The sequence below is a fragment of the Erigeron canadensis genome, chromosome 7, assembly GCF_010389155.1.
Source record: "Erigeron canadensis isolate Cc75 chromosome 7, C_canadensis_v1, whole genome shotgun sequence".
Lineage (NCBI taxonomy): Eukaryota > Viridiplantae > Streptophyta > Magnoliopsida > Asterales > Asteraceae > Erigeron > Erigeron canadensis.
Window position 1 is genome coordinate 4,834,510 of NC_057767.1, and position 21,393 is coordinate 4,855,902.

The window sequence follows — 21,393 nt, forward strand, 5'->3', positions numbered from 1 at the left end:
AGATCATCTTAGAGCGAATCAAACAAAACAATAAAACATGAGTCTATTTAAACATATTTAACAAAACAAAAAACATAATACACAAGTCATACAAGGATATAAGAATCTTATCATGTAAGCATGCATACATATAAGCGGATATGAACGAAGTAGGCTATGTCCAAGAAACTCAAAACAATATAACATAAGCTTATTTATACATGTTTACCAAAACCACAAAAAAAAGTACAAATCATACATGCATAGAAGAATCATATCATGTTGTTGATTATATATGTTCGGTAAATATATATATTTAAAAAATATTATATAACTTGTTGTTGACAAAAATAAAACGTGATAAAACTGCAACTAATTAAACACGAGTTAATCTACTAGTCACTTTATGCATAACATGGTGCAAAATTAAGGTTATGTGTCTTCTTGCTAGCGGAGTATAAATTGTATGCCAGTTAAAATAAAAAGCCCGATTCATCTCATGTAAAGTTGTTTACATTCTTTACATTCTACAGTAATAATCTCTATTTATTAAGGTTTTGTACGTAGTAAACTTGTAGTAGTGTAAACATGTCAAATTTGTTTAAATGGATGACAATAACTGAGTTTCAGTTTATCACATTTACGGCCGGTTTGTTCTTTTAACCATTGATCAATAGATTATTGTTTATAAGTTAAAAACAAACATACAAAATTAACTTAATAGGTTAGGTATTTTCACTCCTAACAAAAATATTAATTGCTCACATTTATTTCCTCGCGTTTTTAAAAAATGTGAAAAAATATGTTAATTTGTTTCATTTTAGAATTGTATAAAAAAAATTCACACTTTGAAGTGTGAAAAAAAAATTAAAAAAGTCATATTTTTTCACAAGTATAAATGTATAAACAAAATGTTCACACTTAAAAGTGTGAAAAAATGTTAAACATTTTCACTTTTAATTTGTGACACTCAAATTCTTCGCACTTCCTCTTGTGTGAGGAAATTTGGTATCACAAATTACTTCCACACTTTTAAGTGTGAACAATTATATATTTTTACACACTTGAAAATGTGAACTTTTTGATTATATATAATTGTAAAAACTTTTTGATTCTTTGACTTTATTCACACTTTTAAATATGAGTTATTTTCACACATTTATCAGTGTGAATAAATTAACAACTTTTTTTTACATTTTTAAAAAATGCAAAGAAATAAGTGTTAATAAATAACATATTTGTTGTAGTGTTTTATTTTTTATTTTTTTTTATCAAAGCTTATTAAGTTATAATTAAGTTGTCTCTTAGATCAATAGCTATTGAGTTGTTTTTTTTTTTTTTGTTGTTTTAATTTTAAAACTAAAATTTCAAATTTGGTTAACCTCTTAGCGGAGCTAAAAAACATGGTTAATTGATCATAAGTTGACACCAGATATTCGGTTTAGGTTTAGGCTTACAAGAATGTCAAACCATTATTTATCTATACTCCTATATAAAGATTATGCACCCTCTTAAAATAGAAATAGTTACTCATATGTCACATACGAAATTACTAAATTGCCCCTTAATAAAAACTCATTATGGAAAGAGTTTTATAAATTACCATCTTTGCCCTTAATGAATTAATTTACACCATAAACCCTTATTTTAATTCTTAACACTTTAAGCCTTTATCTTCTAAAACTTTTCACTATCACAATTACATCAACCTACAGCACTTGATACCGCCACCACTACCAACAGTACCATCACCGCCACCACTAGACCGTCTTCTACACCATGGTCGCCGCATTGCGCGGGTACCATGCTCGTCTATCTATATATGTATTAAAAGAGTAGGAATCCTAGCCTTTTAAAGCACTCTTCATGTCAAAAGTTATGCTTAAAAAATTGCCACCTAGGATTTATCCTATGTGTCATCTCCAAACTTTTTTATATATATTTATTTAAATTTAAATAGATTTGAATTAATTAGGTAAATATACATTATATCAAATCAAACATTATAAATACAATTATTTATTTGAGACATAAATTCCATCCGTTTTTTTTTAAAATTATATTCAATATATTTTTTTTGAACAAATCTAAGTTTTGATAAGATATTCAAGCATATTTAACATTAATATTATGTTAACTAAACCAAAATTTAATAATCAATATCATATTAAAACCTTTGATAATTCAATTAAATAACCGCACATCGTGCGGGTAAAAAACCTAATTAGTTATAAAAAAAACTACAATATTCATTTTACATGAATTACTTGTAAGAACCAAAAGAAAATGTCCATACTAACAACATTCGACATACCAAGAATTTCGATGGCCATGAATTAATAGCCATTTCATCATGAAAAGTTCCCTCAAACTGATTCGAAAACTAAGCAAAGAGAATAGTTATAGTTTCCATATATAGACCCTAAAAACAATGATCAACTGTTGGATCGGAACATTCTCAACATCCCTATATAAGCATAACACCTCACTAGTAATTTTCTTAAAACACATTGTCTAAAAACAAGCCAAATTTCAAGAGAAGCTAACAAGAAATAATGGAAATCAACAAGTATATTTTATTTTCACTTTCGCTAGTCTTGATTTTAGGCAATATTGTGGAGAGCTTCGATTACCTTGAGAAAGAACTTGAATCGGAGCAGGGATTGCAGGGGATGTACGATAGGTGGAGGAGCGAGCATAAAGTGCAGGCAAAAAGTCCTGAACGGTTCAACGTGTTCAAGTACAACGTGCAACGTGTTCATGCCTCAAACAAGCAAAACAAAACATATAAGTCACAGTTGAACCAGTTTGCTGACTTGACTCATCATGAGATGCTTAAAACCTACACCTCAAACATAGAGCATCATTTGGCTCTTAGAGGACCTCAAGGTCCCATCAAAGGTGCCCCTCCAGTTGCACCGCCGGCGAATGATTTCCCAAAAGAGTTTGATTGGAGGAATTATGGCGCCGTCAACCCTGCCCAGAATCAAGGACAATGCGGTAACACCAATTTTTTTTAATAGATAAAAGACAAATGTATCCTTATGATAGTGCAACCTCATTCCATCCCGGCCAGCATTTGTTCCATTGTGGCCATTTGTGGATATGGATTCTTGGTTTTACATAAATTTTGGATTAATATAATATATTAGTAAGTAAGTAATACCTTCCATGAACTTTGGGTTGCAACACCATCTTCGACGGTATATGGGAGAGGTTGAAATGTAGATCGCCTTACCCCTACCAAAGGTAGAGAGACTACATACGTACTTCCAGGTTCTACCAAAGGTAGAATAAGACCTCTGGCCTTGCCAGGCATGAGGATGAACGCCTCACTTGATCCAACCCGTTTGATTTGACTGTTGTCTTATATATTTTATAGATAGATAGAAGATGGAACTAAGCCATTACTGTAACTCTTGATCTCAATCATATATGTGTGCAGGAAGTTGCTGGGCTTTTGCAGCCACTGGTGCAGTAGAAGGAATAAACGCTATCAGAACTGGTCAACTAATACGAGTATCAGAACAGCAACTTCTTGACTGTGATAATGATGGAAGAAATAATGCATGTGATGGAGGTCTACCATGTGAAGCATTCACATTCATCAAAGAACATGGAGGTATAGCAACCGCGGAGAGTTATCCTTATGTAGGTAAAAGAGAAGTATGTTGTACGGCGAAGGTATGTACATTCACTACAATGAAATCTTGAATGCATATTTAAATATGACGATTATCCGATAAATATTTGTCTAATTTTGTTATCGAATCCGGCCAGTTTGGACATCACTCGGTAACCCTTGATGGGATGGAGATAGTCCCTGGACATGATGAGTGCGCATTGATGAAAGCAGTTCAACAGCAGCCTGTAAATTTTGCCATGGATGCTTCGGGTGATTTCTTTTTCTATAAAGAGGTACTACAAAAAGACCCTAAATATATTTATCAACATAACCTCTCATTAAAAAAAAAAAATAAAAAAAATCATCCAGTATATATATATATATATGATCTATGTGTGAATACATGGTGCTTACATACAGGGAGTGTTCACTGGAGCATGTAGTACCAATTACAATCATGCTATGTTACTTGTCGGATGGGGTGAGACACCGGAAGGACAAAAGTACTGGATAGTCAAGAACTCGTGGGGAGAAGGATGGGGAGAGAAGGGATTCATTCGTATGGTACGAACTGGAGACACAATGGGAGTATGTGGTATGTACCAATATGCTACCATTCCTTTGAAAAGCCCAGAAACCAAAAATATTGAACTCTAGATCGAAGAAGAACAAATCTGGGAAACCAAGACATGCACGCAACATCGATCTGATACAATCATATCAGATTTTCGTTCATATAACCCAGTATTTATATGATACGATTTAAATGAATTTTTGAATAAACAAGTTAAAGGTTATCTTCTGTTTACTTTTTTCTTTTTTATGTAATCCTCTCTTTCTTTCAAGTTTTTCGAGTTTGTACTTAACAATCCGAGATTATATTGAAATAAAAATCCACTATTTTGATTACAATTGTATATATTCCAATGTTGAACTGAAGAAGGGGGACGAGAGTACCTGTTAGAGCAACTCCTTATGTAATATCATTAATGAGAGTCATGAAACAGAGGAACATGAGCATGCTCAAATGCGAGCCAAGGCATATAAGAATATAAGATTAAGTGCTTAAAATAGTTCATAAGTCAAACTTGCCACCTAGCTCTACTGATCTCCCAAATTGAGCTTGTTAGGATTTATGAAAACATTTTTAAACTAATTAACTCTATATTTTAGGAAGAGCGTAAAGAACATTAGATCTAACTTAATCCACACAAAGAACACATGCATACAATATGATAAACTAAATATATAAGCAAGATAAGGAAAGAAATCGACATCAACCAAAGATCCTTTATCAATGGTTAACTCGGGTAGCTGAGAGCCTAAGGCAGAACTTCTCTCTAGTTGATCCACTCTTAAATTGTTCCTCCAAACTAACCAAGTGTGTGCTTTAACCAAATGAAAAAAATCAAGCTAATTAGGTTTGTTTGTGAAAGGTTTCCTTTGGTAATTTATGAAATAGTTAACAACTAAGTGCATAAAAAACATAATTAAGGGTGTTATATGTAAAAAAGACTTGATTCATTTTCTAACCAAATATCTTGATAACTACGAACCCACAAAAAAAGTTGCAAGTGAAAATGTGAAATAGCTAGTGAGTACTGCAGGGCAATCTCACCGGGCTGCTATGAGATTATTTGAGGACACATAGAATGGCCCGAAAAGGGAGAACAACGGCTTTATTTGTTCAGCCATTTTCAACCAACACTAAAGTCGCCGTTTTGTACTGGTATGGAGGATAGCTACTCTACCAGAGTTATATCACATAAAAACACCTTTTCTAAACATTCTAGAACGGGCTTTCAGCTTACCAAGCATGTCTTCATACAAAGCATGACCCGGGAGTTGTCATTAGTAAAAATAACTCTTTTAAATCATTATTCATAATTTTGAAACAAAGCAAGAATGGGGATTATAAAACAAGAAGTGACAAGGCCAGCAAAAAGAAACACACATAATGGCATATACAGCTGAAAGAGGTATCAATGAAGATGGAACTCAACTGTCTAAGTTTGAAGACTGAAGTTGGAGAAGTTGGTGAACTAGCGGGAAAGAGTGGGTCAGGAAAGTCCTAGATATCTAGCGGTTCTATGACCCATGTGAGGGGTCCGTGCCATGGAAGTGGATGTGTAGATATCGGGTGGTACAATCAGAGAGCATTGAGGTCGTGCATTGCATGGGTTAGCCAAAAGCCTACCCTATTTGCAGAAACAATAAAAGAAAACATTTCCTGAAGGAAAGAGAATGCAACGGAAACTAAAATCATTGAAAGATGATTATGATACTTACTATGTTGTATGACAGTATGAGACGTGCGGTTAACTGGTGGAGAGAAACAAAGAATCTTCATTGCTCAAGTAATCTTGAAAAAGCAAGCCATTTTACTCCTGGATGAGTCCAACATGCTTTGGACCTCATATCAAAGGCTCTTGTCCAAGATGCTCTAGAGAAAACCATGTTAGAGTTTCTTGTCATGATAAAGATATGATCTGATAGAACTGGTTAACATTCAAGAGACTTATCAATATACACATGAAAACCTGAAAGTACATTACCCTTTTATAGTTCAAAGCAAGCCGGTTACCTAAGATAGATATACACCTAAAGTAAGTTACAAGCTATAAACAAGGCGTTATGTTTTAAAACCTGAAATAACAAAGCATTCATTATGAAGTCAAAAGCATGTTCGTATCATGAAACTAAACTGAAATAAGAACGGAATTTGGAAATGTAACAGTCTTTCAATCTTTTCATAGCACTTGTGCATTTTCTTGTACTCAGTGAACATGAACTTCCAGAAACATTTAAGAATTTAATTTCCCAGAAAGAGTTCATAGCCCCATACAAATCAGCTTGTTGCATAACCAAACAAAACTAAGAATGAATCAAAAAACAAAACAATCGGCTTGTTTCATATAACACATGTACTAAGGAATTGACATAAATGTATATGTACAGACTAACAGTAAATCTCACAATGTTGGAATATAGTATCCATTATGTCCACATACAAATGATACCATTCTTGTCTGATGTAGCTAGAGGTTTCCCAAGACCACTCCAAGAACAGCATAGTACTGACGATGTATGTTCTTTGAGAGTGCTCACTATGCTACCATTAGATATTGACCAAACATGGATAGCGCCATCAACAGATCCAGCAGCAACATAATTGTCATCAGGGCTTATACAAGATCTGCTCCAATTAGATGCAACTCTATTCTCACTCGCTCTTAATGTCCGGCAAACTTCAAGTGTCCTTGTGTCAAATAAATTGTGCAAGTTGTCTCTCCCACTTGTCAGGATAGAATTACCATTTCTAGATAAAGAAATAGATGTCACAGCAAGTGAATGTGCAGCAACCTCACTAAGTAATTTTCCTGTCTGTATATCCCATAATCTTAAATGCCCATCAACATGACCGGAACAGATAGTCTGCCCATCTGGGCTGAACGATAGTGCATTGCAGTTGCTTGGGAAAATGATTGTGTTAATGCAATAACCTTTATTAAGATCCCACACTTTGATGGTACGGTCATAACCTGAACTTACAACATGACGGCTCGAGTATCTGCTCACATCTACAGCGCATACTTTGTCTTTATGACCCGTGAGAGTGTGACGCATCCGTCCCGAATTTGCATCCCATACATAGAGATTATTTGAGCTACTGGCAGCAATTACGCAGCTATTATCATGGGTAATGCTGAGATCAAGGACAGATCCTAGACAACCATGGTACGTTCGGGTAAGCTGACCAGAGGATGAGTCCCACATTTTAACAGTATGGTCCAGCCCTCCACTGACCAACTTACTAGAACTGTTTTCAAAAACTAGAGATGCACAGCCTCCATCATGAGCTGGGGTTCTGTGATTGCATGTTTTGGGTATCCTTGATTCTACATAGTACTCCGCACCTTCTTCACTCTGGCGGACCACACCATCCACTTGCTGCCGAGCAAGTTGCTCCAGACCACTGGCTTTCAGCTTACCAACCATGTCTTCATACAAAGCGTTGACCTGGTGAATAAAACATAAATAAGAAAAAACATCGGTAGACATCTAATAGTAAATCTGATTGTGTGACAAAAACTAATGTTTCCATGGATGTAGAATAACAGAGGAATGCACTAATACTTTGATATGCACTAGAGATATATCATAAGACAAACAAACCCATTTCTAATAAGTGAGTCAAAATTGACACCAATATATATCTTGAAATTGGCACCACTTTTATAAATGTGTTAGTTTGTAATTTAATTCTTCTCTAATTGATCAAAATTCACCCAAATATGTTTAATTCGTAGAAGTTCTTGAATCATTCATCAAATTCCTTGTTGAGTCAAGAATGACACCTCTAGTTATCTCCAAGGAAACCAAGGTGAAGTCAATCTATCTCAAAGAATTCATAGCCCCGTAAAAAAGTACTCGTAAAAGAAATCACACCAAATTACAACTTTATTTTTTCATGTGCTTCTGTACTCTGATCTTTTATTGTAACATTGATGACAAAAAGTGAGGGTCATGGATTCTTTATTTAAGAATTCACATTTTCATCAAATATCAAGCTATATTTTGGAGTTCATGAGGAGTAGAGACTAACGGGCCAGTTGCATAAAAAAGAGGTTTATGAAAGTGACATAAATCACGAACACGTAACAAAAAGCAGGTTAATATTATTAATAAACATAGGTTGTTATACCTCATTAAGGCGTTCAGCATCCTGCATTTTCTGCAACATCCACCGATCAATCAATGTCTTGTTTTCAGACTCTGCATTCACAGCTCTAGTTCTCATCTCTTCATATTGAGATCTGAGATCACTATGCTCACTGATAAGCAATTCGAGAGCTTTAGTCTTTTCTTCTAGAAGTGCTGCTAACCTTGAACATTCATCCCTGTATGATAAGCATCATTCAGTCATCAATATGATATCTTTGAGAGCTACACCAATACTGAATCACACAGAAGGCAAAAGGGAACCTTGCTTGAGAAAGGTCATGCTCAAGACTAGGAATTAAGGCTTCCTTCTCTTGAACTAACGATTTTGCAGCTCTAGACTCGGCAACTTCCACCACAAGCTGCTCAGATAATCGAGATTGAGCTTTATAACATTGCTGAAGTTCTACCTCTAGAGTTTCTGCTTTTTCCTTCCATTCGGAACCCTTCATATTGCATACATAACTTAAATCAGTTAAAGTGTTCTCATATTAATAGCTGAAAGTTAGTTGAAAAAAGGGTATCAGTTTCATGGTTAACCACCAACATACAACAGCATGGTCTACTATAAAATACTAACAAAAGATGATGTCATGGACTTATGAAGTGACCATCATAGTTTCTTCAAAATGCTTCATAATTACACATCAGTTAAAGACAACAGAGAAGAAACAATGAAAACAGACATGATAACATAAAAAGAAAAAAAAAATGTAGAAAGTGGAAAACAAATGCATTAACTATTCAAAGTCAAGAAACTTCCTTCTACCAGGTCACATGAAAAACATAATACACCTTGATCGAATTTTCAAGTCCATTATTTACACTTCATATAAGTTGATTTTTTTTAAAATAATAGATCATAAACAATAGAGAAAAGGATGAGAATCAGTAGATTCTTAAACAGCATAACACTAGCATATTGTAAAAAGCAAGGTCGTTCAATCAGAGGCTTATAAGAACGCATTAAGAAAACCGGTCGATGCATTTCCAAATAGCATAAAGGCAGTCACAAGGGCAAGCTAGTCATAAACGTACACCAAGTGACTGATAGTTAAGAACATGATACATGCCACAACATTACATTTCCTACAATCTATTTCAACATCTTCTTGTTTAATTTCCTTCCATATTAAAATAATAATAACAACTTCATAGCATACAAATTCTATAAGGAACGAAACTACTATGTTTCAAATATAGTCGGTAGTTGAACCATTCTTAAAATGCTACTTTTCTATATCTAAGTATCATCTTAGTGTGATTTCAGTACAACCTTAATGTAAGTTTCTCTATAAACCCACTCATTAGATATACAAATGTAAATGTTACTCCCTCTGTCCCAAATTATTTGTCCCCCGTAACAAAAACACATGTTTTAAAAAAACATTTCATTAATGCAGCTTACCTTTTTACTAAAATATCTTCTTTGAACTTCATGACACTTATTGATTTCAATTCAGGTTGATATGAAATCATGATCAATTTTTATCTATCCATATTCGTAGTGGACAATACTTTTGATACAAAACTACAATAACAAGATCAACTATAACTCGATTCAGCAGTCATACTGTATGTTAGATTTAGAAATAACAAAAATAAAACCCTGCCTTGATCATACTGGCCCGAAAAGACAGGCATCACGCCGAAACACACCATAGTGTACTTCGGTGGACTACTGACCAGGCATTCTAATGTCCTATCTCAATTTCAAACCGCCTAAAGTAAACATCTAGACAGTGATCAGGAAAAAAAAACTGTTCGAAAAACTCTACTTACACCGCATACATCTACGTAAAAAAAAAAAAAAAAAATCACTCTCCACCGATAATAACCTGAACAGAGAAAACCTTCTCCGTGCCGGTTACGGAATATACATATGCCTAAAAGTAAATATCAATCTCCAAGTATATCACTTTTACAGAGTCCATTATATATATATATATATTAGAAATAAAAAATAAAAAAACCTGAGAAGCAATAGGTTTAGAAAGAGCAAGAAAGGCAGCCGAGTGAGCTCCTTCTTCAAGTAAATGCCGTTTTCTAAGCGCTTTTAATGCATCTTTTATTGCTTCAATTGCAATTTCATCTTTTTTTAGCCTATTTTTTTCATATATAAATTCAATGTAAGTATATATCGATATATATATTTTGCATAAAATAAATTGATTGATTGATGAAATTATTGTAATGAATGAAAAATAAAATGATTACTTACATGATGATGATGACGATGATGATGATTGGAATACTGGATTTCAATTTTAGGGTTTTTGGGGTTGATTTTTGAAGAAGGAGAAAGAAGAAGAAGAAACCGGTGACGTGCCGGTTTAGTATATAGTTTAGTGACCAATGAGAATATTACATGTGGGAAATTTATTAAAGGTTTTTTCCATTTGAATAATTTATTTTCTCTTTTGCATTAGATGATGTTAACACCAAATTCCTACCTATGGATGAGCAAAAACCAAAAAAACCTATAAAAACCGAAAAAACCGAACGTTATGGTTCGGTTTTGATTTCTAATGAAAAATCGAACCATAGTAACAGAATCGAATCAAAAATATATATTGTTTACTTTATTTTATATTTATATCATTTTATTATTAATTTTTGATAAGTATGTTAATATATTTACAGTTTTAGGTGTATATAATAATATCATTTATATATTTAAGTGAAGATACACAACAAGATTGATTTTCTTCAATAAATGTATAATTAAACAACACGTAAAAAATATAAATAGTTATATATAAAATTCATTTGAAATTTGTACAATTTACTTTTATGGATTTGTTGTCATTGTTGTAGTGTTATTGTTGATATTGTTTTGAAAACTTGTTGAAATTAATTATGGTGTAATTATGGGTATAAACTTATAAACTTTTCAAGCTCAATTTGACCCAAACCACAACTGGTTAAAAACCGAGTAAAATCGAAAAACCGAACCGAAATAAAACCGAAACCGAAAAAACCAAAAACCAATGGTTTTAGTTTCTAAAAACCGAATTATAACGGTTCGGTTTCGGTTTTAGTCAAAAACCGACCTAAACCGAACCGTACTCACCCCTATTCCTACCAATGTTTTAAAAAACGGTGTTTAAGTCGGTATTACCGAAAATACCAGTCGGTATGACTATTCTAATTTAATTTATTTTTGTAAATAAAATTACAATTTAACGAAAATAGTTAAAATACAATTATAATCCACTCAAGAAAAATACCAAATAGATATTTCATAACAAAATATAAGTTTTAAAGTTCACAAATAACAAAAAATAACATTAAAGTATCATAAAAATAGTTTTAAAAAAAATTCAAAAAAAAAAGAAAATACCGAAAATACCGGAACAGTAATACCGGAAAATACTGGGAATACCGGAAATACCGGTCGGTATTAAATAATGAAAATACCGAGAGAATACCGGAAGACACTCCGATACCGGTAATACCGGCCAGTATTTACCGGTATTTAAAACATTGATTGCTACACTATACCAATTTTCAAACATATTAAACAACCCTTTGAACGCGTTGTTGGCTTGTTGCGGCTTCTTTTTTAGTTATACATATGAAGGTACGCATGATGTGACAGTAATGTTAGCGGTGGCAATATGGTGATATCAGCTGCAACGAATGGCGGTGTTAACATCACATATCAATTAATCAATCTAGGATACAATTATCCTTTGAAGTATAACTTGTCCTCTAACCTGTTAACCCAAATCAAATCCTACCTAATAAATACGTTGACGGGTTAGTTAATATGTTTTGGTCAACATGTTGTATTTATTTTCTATAATTGTAGTTTTCAAAACAATATTACAAACAATATACCTGAATGTTTGATGAGTTTTGTTTTTCAAAACTTGGTATTCTTTTTACACAAATGCAAATAATTATTTTTTTTAAACAAACATTTTTTTCTGATTATTTGTAAACTACAAAAAGCAATAATTGAATAATCTCTTCTGAATTTCAAAAAGTGACTAGATTCATTATTTAATCTTTAACAGTATATTTATTATACACTTTCGAATACCCTATTAAGTAATAAAGGTAAATCTTGGTTTCTCTACACCCCAATATTTTAAGATAATAGCAAATTAACTCTTATTATAATTTTGACATTAAATTAAATTCCTAGTATTTTGTTTTGAGATAAAGAGTTAATCTAGTTGGAACTTTAGTGGTTAGCGGGTATAATACTCACTTAAATTGAAAAGAAAATGTGGCAAGGGATTAGAATATCCAGATACTTCATTTGATGAATCATACTTCCATCAATTTCTTCCTTCATTTGATGAATCATACTTCCATCAATTTCTTCTTTCTCAATTCTTATTTCTCAAATTCACTATATAATCTTCCATCTACATAAAATTAGTATATGAAATCCATCCTTTTAAAATCAATTAACTAATTCAAATAATAAAGAAACAAATTGAGAGATTTTGGTGGTTAGTGGTGACTGAAATTCACAAGAGGGAAAGGAGGAAAGTTGGGATTTCCACTTGTTTTATTGTTCTTTGAGGTAATAATTATCTTAATTGTTGAATTGTAAAATTAGGGTTCTTGATTATTGAATTTAGGGTTCTTGACTAAGGATTTAGGAATTTGAGTTATTTGGGGAGTTTTTAGAAAGGAAACCTAATAAGTTAAAAAGAAAAATGGGGTTAATGCAATGAGTTTTTATGATGATGAACCCATAATGATGAAACATATATTTTCGGTGTTTGGTTAGAATTGTGTTATTAAAATTATTATAAAATTTGTGTTGAATTGTTTTAAGTAACCATACACCATAATGATAGAGTTCATGGTGAATTCAATTAGATGATTGTGAAAAAGTTGAGTTTGTAGAACTCATATATATATATATATATATATATATTACGTAATGTGTAGGTGATGAAGATCATTTTGTTGATCCTAGTAGCCATTTAGTGTCAATTAGCCAAGTTAAGGTGAGTGTATATGTATATGATCATGTTCTTGTTATTAGAGGTCATAGGTGGGTAAATTCTTATGACCCATATGTTTGTTGAATATGAAAACTAGTAGGTGGATAAATTCCTACTAGTCAAAATGTTGATTTAATGAATGAAAGCTAGTAGTTGGATAAATTCCTACTAGCATAATTGATGTTTGATTATGAAAGCTAGTAGGTGAGTAAATTCCAACAAGCATAAAGTGATTTTGATTATGTGAGCTAATAGGTGGGTAAATTCCTACTAGCCAATTTGTATGATAAAGACTAGTATGTGGGTAAAGTCCTACTAGCATGATCCATGGCCATGTAGAAAATAAATTGTGTTGATTTTATGTTTATGATTGTCATGAATGATATGGCTATCAAAAGATAGGCTATAAATGATGTTTGATGTTTTAGCAACTTGATTATGATCATATGTATATGTACTCACTAAACATTGCTTACGTTTTAGTTGTTTAACCTTTTTATAGGAGTTGGTAGTAGCCAAGAGAGGAATTTGATCAAGTGAAATTGTTGAAAGTGAAGTAGTGATTGAAGGTAATTTGGCCATCCATTGAAGAATGACACTTTAGGTAGAAGCTTAGTTTAACCCTGTCAAACTTTTGACTTGTGATACATGTGTATTTTGATAAAAATGTTGTTTATGATGTTTTTTAAGTCTTAGACTATTATGATAGGTGAAGTATAGGTCATTTTGGAGTCAAATTACCCATTTTGTCACTTTAGGTAAATTACTCATTCCGTTTGGTTGTTTTAATGTACATTTCAATAGTTAAGTTTCAGATCTATCCATTATGTTGTAATATATGATTTTACTCATTTTAGTGTTTTGGTTTAAAGAATTTGAAGCATTGAAAGTAAAATATGGATTTTTGGTTAAAATGGAAAAGTGCAGGTTGGACCATAAATTTACGGCCCTGACCATAAATTTACGGCCATGGGCCATAAATTTACGGCCTTTTTGTTTTTTTTATTTAAAATTTCGAGTTGTTTTCAAATAGGGAAGAAAAAAAAGCCAAGAGCGAATTACGGTGCAAATTTTACGGCTAGTTGTAATTAAGCCGTAAATTTACGGCCATCCAAAACTAATTAAAAAAATTTCATATTTTTCTTAAATTGAGTTGAGTCGTTTCAATAATACAACTCTGAATGACATATATTTGTATAGTATGTTCGGAAAAATTTATCATTTTTTATGGTACATTTATCATTTCTAATATATCAAATGTTTAGATCCTTATGTTGAAACTTGAAAGTTATAAATAATTCGTATTTTTTTTAAATTGAGTCGAGTCGTTTTCAATAATACAACTATAAATGACATATATTTGTATAGTATGTTGGGAAAAATTTATCAATTTTTATGGTACATTTATCATTTCTAATATCAAATGTTTAGATCATTATGTTGAAACTTTGAAAGTTGTAAATTTTTTTATGGAAAATGTTTGATGTACACCATTCGCAATCATTACCCCGCAACCACCGTCACTATTATATTGTTGCCACCTCCATTGTAAATTACGAACACCCTCTAATCATATTTAACCATCTTGTGTTAAAAGCATGTATAATAAAAAAAATTTGAAACAATTTTTTGGGCATTTCTTAATATGTGTTTTCCAACACAACTATCTATGTGTATATTTTTAGGAGAATAAGTAAAATTATAAGTGTAGATAGCTACACATCTGCCTATCTCTTCATGAAAGATGCAATCACAATTCACAAAAGAAAGAATGGGGTGAGAGAGGCTCGAACTCTCGACCTCAGGATAACTCAACATTAGCTATGAGACCTACGCGCTAGCCAACTGCGCCACCACCCCATGTGTCATATTGTCTGCAATATTTACTAAAAACACCAGACTTGAGTATAAATTTCAATTGTTAACACGTTAACATTTGTTTAAATTGAAAACTTTTTTCATTCATCAAGTCATCATCCAAACCTCACGCATAGTTTTAAATCCAATAGATTTTCCAAGTAGAAAAGTATATAGATTACTTGATCCTTTTTATGCATTTAGATTTACTCTATATAATTTCCATGTCGTGATGTGCTTAGTATGTAACCCTCATAATTCCGCTTTGTTGGGGTGTTACACATATTGCTGCCACCTCTATTGTATAGTACGAACACCCTCTAATCATATTTAACCATCTTGTGTTTAGGGGTGTAAACGAGACGATACAGTTTGCGAGGTACCTGAAATCGACTCGCAAATTACTCGAAATCGACTCGGTCTTAGTCGAGCCGAGCCGAGCTTGAGCTACTCGAGTAGACTTTCGAGTCGAGCTTGAGTCTCAATATATCCTACTCGAATAGCTTGCGAGCTTAATCGAGCTTGTACTTATTTACAATTTTACCCTTGAATATTATATATTTTTACATAATTACTTTCTCACCGAGTCGAGCTTAAAATTGTCGAGCTTATAGGATTAATTTGATTTAAAACTTAAATTTAATTCTTAATCGAGTCGAGTCGAGCTCGAAAGTGTCGACACGTAAGGCGAGCTCGAGTTCGAGCTCGAAACGAGTTTCGAGCTTCGAGTTTTACAATCGAGTCGAGCTCGTGCTTGGCACTGTGTCGGCCCGACTCGATTACACCCTTGTGTTAAAAGGCATATATAATTTAAAAAAAAAAAAAAAACTTTTTGGGCATTTCTTAATATGTGTTTTTTTAAGAGAAAAGGTAAAATTAGAAGCGTAGATATACAAATCTGCCTATCTCTTCATATATATTTTTCGATACAAATATCTACTAGTATATATTATAGATTTTGTGAGTAAAAGTAAAATTAGAAGTGTAATAGCTGTAAAGATGCAATCACAATTCAGTGTGAAGAATGGGGTGAGAGAGGCTCGAACTCTCGACCTCAGGATAGCTCAACATAGCTATGAGACCTACGCGCTAGGCAACTGCGCCACCACCCCACATGTGATACTTTTCTGCAATATTTTACTACAAAACCTAAACGACTTAGAGTATAAACTTCAATTGTTAACACGTTAACATTTGTTTAAATTGAAACCCTTTTTCACTCATCATCCAAACCTCACGCATAGTTCTAAATCCATTTAGCCTTAGATTTTCCAAGTAGAAAAGTATATATAGATAAATTTATGCCGTTAAGCATTTCTCATAAATATACACAAAGAAGTTTTCAAATATCTCAAAACTTAGCAACTAAAAGTCCAAAACCACTAAAACAATGGTAGCAAGACTCCTCAGCCAAAAGTGAATTCCTAATCTCTACATAACTGGTAGTTATTATTAAGAGTTTCTACTTCCTAACTAGGATGTAGAGATGAGTATAAATTTGTAAGTCCTGATTCGTACCCTCCAGATACCAGTTATAGGGAGGTGATACCGAATTTCAAGTGGGATCGCGACCTACCCACTTTGTTAGTTCCCAGGATCAGTATCAATGAGTGGCCGGCGGTGCAAGGAAAATCCAGAAAGTACCAAGCTACTATCGAGTCTCGTTAGGTTAAAACAATTAAGATTCTAAGGGACTATTAGATACTGTACACCCAACTAGGTTTACCCCTCCAGCTTACCACCTCTAATACATGTTTTCAAATGATTGATAAATAATGTTCAAACTGGCCTAACTGATTAATGTCACATAGATGGAATCATAGTCGCTAGCAAATGAGTCATGGCAATACAATGGCTATTGTGAGCTACTCTCCATATATACTTATTGTTTTGGTAGTCTATATTCCGGTGTCTTTCCTTTTGACATATCAGAAATTACAATTCGGCAAAATAGTATATATGGTGATCTATAGCAGGTTTCATTACTTTCTCGATCTGATGCAGGGCTATATATATACGACTATCAAAAGTAGTATACATATACATATCAATATAATAGAGACATTTGGATTACCCTATCAGTATGTCATTCATTCACAACAAAATTTCTCGCAACATGACGTGAAGCAAATTAATGATAGAAAAAACATTAAGAAATTAATTTAATGCATATTTGAAGTCAGATAAGCTCTGCAACATAAAGTAATAAAATACTGTAAGTATCTGAAGACAATAAAAATGCCCCCATGCAGGATCGAACTACAGACCTCCAGTTTACAAGACTGGCGCTCTACCACTGAGCTATAAGGGCTGGATGCTTTCTCTTCAAATATGATAAGTACCTAAACTGTTCTGCTATTTTAAGACTTACAATTTATAATGTTTTTATTAGGAGTTACATATATTACTGTAATTTGTATTTTGGTGATTTTGAAGTTGGAACTTGAGAAAAAAAAAAAAAAATTAGAGAGCAAGAAGTGTAAAAATCAATTGAAGTCTTATTTATTATAGCTTTAATCATAATAGTCAATTAGCTTACTGCTTGATTACATCTTTTGTTTGGTTTTCAAATTCCAAAAATGTCTAGTGGAAGGGAATTTATAAAATTTATTAGAATTGGTTCCTATCCATCTGGATCCAAATAACATCAACAAATACTCCGAATCTGAAAACTTTTGATCGAAAAGGATTATTCACATGTTTTGTGTGTGTGTGTGTGTTTGTGTGTGTGTGTGTTTGTGGGTGTGGGTGGGGAAAAACAGGGACTAAATGTAATAATTTAACACCATATTCATTTAGCAACACTTGAAACATATTATTGTCTGTAATATGAGTACACATGATACAATTACAAACATGAAATTAACATCCGTAAAATTAGATCACAAATTTGCTTTCTGAATATTGTGCATATTAATGTTGGATTTGAGACAACATGATCCTACAATCCTTACTATTTGGCCTCTCTTTTGGATTATCAAGCGTACAAAAACAAGCAATCTTAAGAACAAGAAGCATCTGTTCTTGATACCCATTTCCTAAAAGGCTCGGGTCAATTGCTTCTTTCGGGTCATCAGATGTCATAACCTTTCTCATCCATTTAACGAGACTTACTTTTAAAGTGTGTTGAAAAAATTCGTCAGAAGGAAGCTTTCCCACGACCAACACCCCTAGTATCATCCCAAAACTATAGATGTCACATTTTTCCGTAAATTTCATGGTTTGATGATACTCAGGCGCAATGTATCCTAATGCACCCGCAACATTGGAACTTGTCATATGTGTTTCAGCGTCTGGGATTGATTTTGCCAGCCCAAAATCAGCAATTCGGGCCTCCATGTCATCATCAAGGAGCACATTTGCAGGCTTTAAGTCTCGGTGGACTATACGGGGCGTGTGATTCATGTGGAGATACTCAAGCCCGGTTGCAACCCCAATTGCAATCTTGTATCTCGCAAGCCAATCTAGTTCTCCACCATCTCGACCTTGTTGCAAAATGTCTTGCAAGCTTCCGTTTGTCATGAACTTGTAAATGAGATAATGACAATTTGGTCGAGACACATGAGCAAGTAATGGTACTATGTTCCGATGACGGATTAGACCGACTGTTTTGATTTCTGCTTGGATTTGTCGCATTTTTTTGTGGAGTAAATACGTGTCTTCTTCCATGAGCTGGGCTGTGTCTTTGGGAGGTTGTATGATCTTTTTTATCGCGATCGTCTTAATCATTCCTCCCCTTATATGAGCTTTAACTACTTCTCCACAACCACCTCTTCCCACTTTTTCCAGACCCAAAAACAAATTGTCATCCTCCAAAAACGTAAGCTCCTTTGCCGTAATTGATAGACTAAAGATCGTGGTCCCTGATACATTACCATTTGTTAAATCATAATCAAACACATTTTAAACACCATCAAAGGTACTGTCATTGAGGATATAATCCCACTAATTGATCATAATCAGACACATTTCCATAATGTATAACTTGGTGGAAGAACCGGGTTAGGACTCAAGTTTTATGAAGAGTCATTAAGGTTTGGGAGGGTCAAATTTCTGTTTCAGAGTTCAAATTTCTGATGGGTTGAAACACTGCGTAATGGACTTTCGGCGACGACACTTGTCAGTTGCAGAAAGTGCCCTTGTTATTTTACCTTGTTGCTGGTAGTGGATACTGGTGTTCTTAAAAGTATACCTTATTTCGTACGTGTAACTATGCACTAAATAATTAAAAAAGAATCTGCACACAATAAAAGGAAGATTGAAGTACCTAAACTTTTATCAAGGGAGCTAAACGGAATCACATCAAATATTCTTCCAAATATCTTCTTGGGTGGAGGTAGCGACCAATTATTGGTTTTTTGTTGCGAAAACAATACAGATTGAGCGAGTAGAGATTCAAGACTAAAGACAACCTCGGTCATGGTAGGACGGTGATTTGGATGATAATCGAAGCATCTTTCAGCTATCCGAGCAAACCCTTTTAAACATTTTAGAGATATCTCATCTCGTATACCGGAATAAACTATTTGCTTTAAGTTCCCTTCTTTAATTGATTCTTGTATCCATGTTACTAGGCCGCATTCAAAACTTCTATCCGATGGTCTCTTTTGACACAAGACTTCAAACAATACCACCCCAAAAGCGTACACATCAGACTTCCTTGTCAACTTTCCCGTGGCAAAGTAGTTTGGATCAATATAACCAAAAGTGCCTTTAACAAGTGTGTTGACATAAGTTGATGCTTGATTTATTGGACCTATTCTAGCCAACCCAAAATCCGAAATTTTTGCCGCCCAACTTTCATGTATCAAAATATTTGAGCTCTTGACATCTCTATGTATAACACCAACCTCAATACCTGTGCCAGTGTGAAGGTAGTCTAAGCCACGGGCTGCACCTATGCAAATCTTGAGTCGTTCAACCCAAGAAAGAGGAGTATGGAGTTGATATAGAAGATTTTCAAGTGTTCCGTGAGGCATGTACTCATACACAAGGATCATTTCTTTTTCATAATTACAATAACCAATCAAAGACACCAAATGAGCATGACGCAGTTTGGAAAGCATTTCAACTTCCGCCCAGAACTCTGTCGCCTCTTGATTTGATATCGAATCCAACCTTTTAATTGCAACATCAACATGGGTTGTTTCAATTCTAATATTGCCTTTGTATACTTTCCCAAAACCTCCTTTCCCAACTACTAATGACTCTTTAAAATTGTTTGTTGCTAATAGAATTTCATCAAACTCAAACTGACAACAACTTTGTGACAATCCAGCAGTGGAGGTGGATGCTTCAGACCCTTTTCCATGGCCACTATCAGGAAACATGATTGATAAAGGTCGGAATATCAAAAGGCCTTACCTTAATTGATTAAGGTAGGATGCACAGTCTCCTTCAAAACTGGAGATCTTCTTGGAATTGAAATAGAGATGGACCCCTCACGATCAAAGAAACAAACCTACACGCGCGTAATCTAAAAAAAAGTTCAAACTATAAACATGATCAAGATTTAGGTGTTATTTCTTTAATTCTTTTCTAAGATGTATGTCAAAAATTTGTGTTCTGATTTTATGTTTTCAATTTAAGATGTTGTCCAAAATTCAACAAGTTTAATAACGAAAGATAGTTTGTTTTCTAATCCAAATATTTTGTCCAAATAAATATAACTTAAAAAACCATATCATCGAATTCATCTAATCAAAAATCAACAAATGCATTAACTTTTTTGTAATTGAACAAAGCAAAATTAGCATCAATTTAATCTAAAAATTCATAAACTTTTCAAACAACTTCTGATCATTATTTGAATACATTAATCATCATGCTATAGTACAAGTATTACATGTCTCAATATGATAAAACCGATTTAATATTATTTTTAAACTAATGTTGTTACTCGATATTATTTACGAAACTTTTAAGAAACAACAAGGTGATACAACTTACATATTCGATCTTTAAACACGTACAAGAACAAGACTGACTAAAATATCACTCTCTTTATAGAGAATGAAATTTGAAATGGAAATATGAAATATGTGATGTTTATATTTGTATATAGGAGTCAACAGTTTATGGTAAACGGAATGATGGAAGGCTAGTGAGGCCTTTCCAATGTCGTATTCATTCTCGTATTTTCTGGACTGTTTTCTCAAGAATATGGTTGGAAAAGGAAATTTCTCAAACATGTTCTCAAATCATTTTCTGATGAGAATAAAAATTAAAAAAAAAAAGGAG

General features: G+C 33.3%; 3 protein-coding genes and 3 non-coding genes across 6 annotated transcripts; 1 reads left to right on the top strand and 5 right to left on the bottom strand.

The window, feature by feature from the left end:
* Positions 1-2,469: 2,469 nt before the first annotated feature.
* Positions 2,470-4,264, top strand: LOC122608803 (cysteine protease Amb a 11.0101-like). Its single transcript, XM_043781885.1, has 4 exons — positions 2,470-2,979; positions 3,425-3,663; positions 3,760-3,897; positions 4,025-4,264. The coding sequence occupies exons 1-4, from the start codon at positions 2,535-2,537 to the stop codon at positions 4,259-4,261; spliced, it is 1,059 nt and encodes a 352-aa protein (XP_043637820.1). The 5' UTR covers positions 2,470-2,534; the 3' UTR covers positions 4,262-4,264.
* A 2,231-nt stretch (positions 4,265-6,495) lies between these two features.
* Positions 6,496-10,580, bottom strand: LOC122607646 (autophagy-related protein 16). The gene is made up of 5 exons (XM_043780663.1): positions 10,548-10,580; positions 10,300-10,429; positions 8,591-8,772; positions 8,310-8,505; positions 6,496-7,624 (listed from the first exon to the last, which is right to left on the bottom strand). Coding segments are annotated over exons 1-5 (1,533 nt in total). The 5' UTR covers positions 10,550-10,580; the 3' UTR covers positions 6,496-6,601.
* A 4,488-nt stretch (positions 10,581-15,068) lies between these two features.
* Positions 15,069-15,156, bottom strand: TRNAM-CAU. Its single transcript is given in 2 exon segments — positions 15,069-15,104; positions 15,119-15,156. It is a non-coding gene; the product is annotated as a tRNA-Met (tRNA).
* A 1,022-nt stretch (positions 15,157-16,178) lies between these two features.
* On the bottom strand, positions 16,179-16,265 carry TRNAM-CAU. Its single transcript is given in 2 exon segments — positions 16,179-16,214; positions 16,228-16,265. It is a non-coding gene; the product is annotated as a tRNA-Met (tRNA).
* A 1,127-nt stretch (positions 16,266-17,392) lies between these two features.
* TRNAT-UGU lies at positions 17,393-17,464 on the bottom strand. The gene has a single exon. It is a non-coding gene; the product is annotated as a tRNA-Thr (tRNA).
* Positions 17,465-17,947: 483 nt separating this feature from the next.
* LOC122606469 (receptor-like protein kinase THESEUS 1) lies at positions 17,948-20,906 on the bottom strand. The gene is made up of 2 exons (XM_043779319.1): positions 19,421-20,906; positions 17,948-19,016 (listed from the first exon to the last, which is right to left on the bottom strand). Exons 1-2 carry the CDS (start codon positions 20,481-20,483, stop codon positions 18,067-18,069), a joined length of 2,013 nt encoding a protein of 670 aa, XP_043635254.1. The 5' UTR covers positions 20,484-20,906; the 3' UTR covers positions 17,948-18,066.
* Positions 20,907-21,393: the final 487 nt, after the last annotated feature.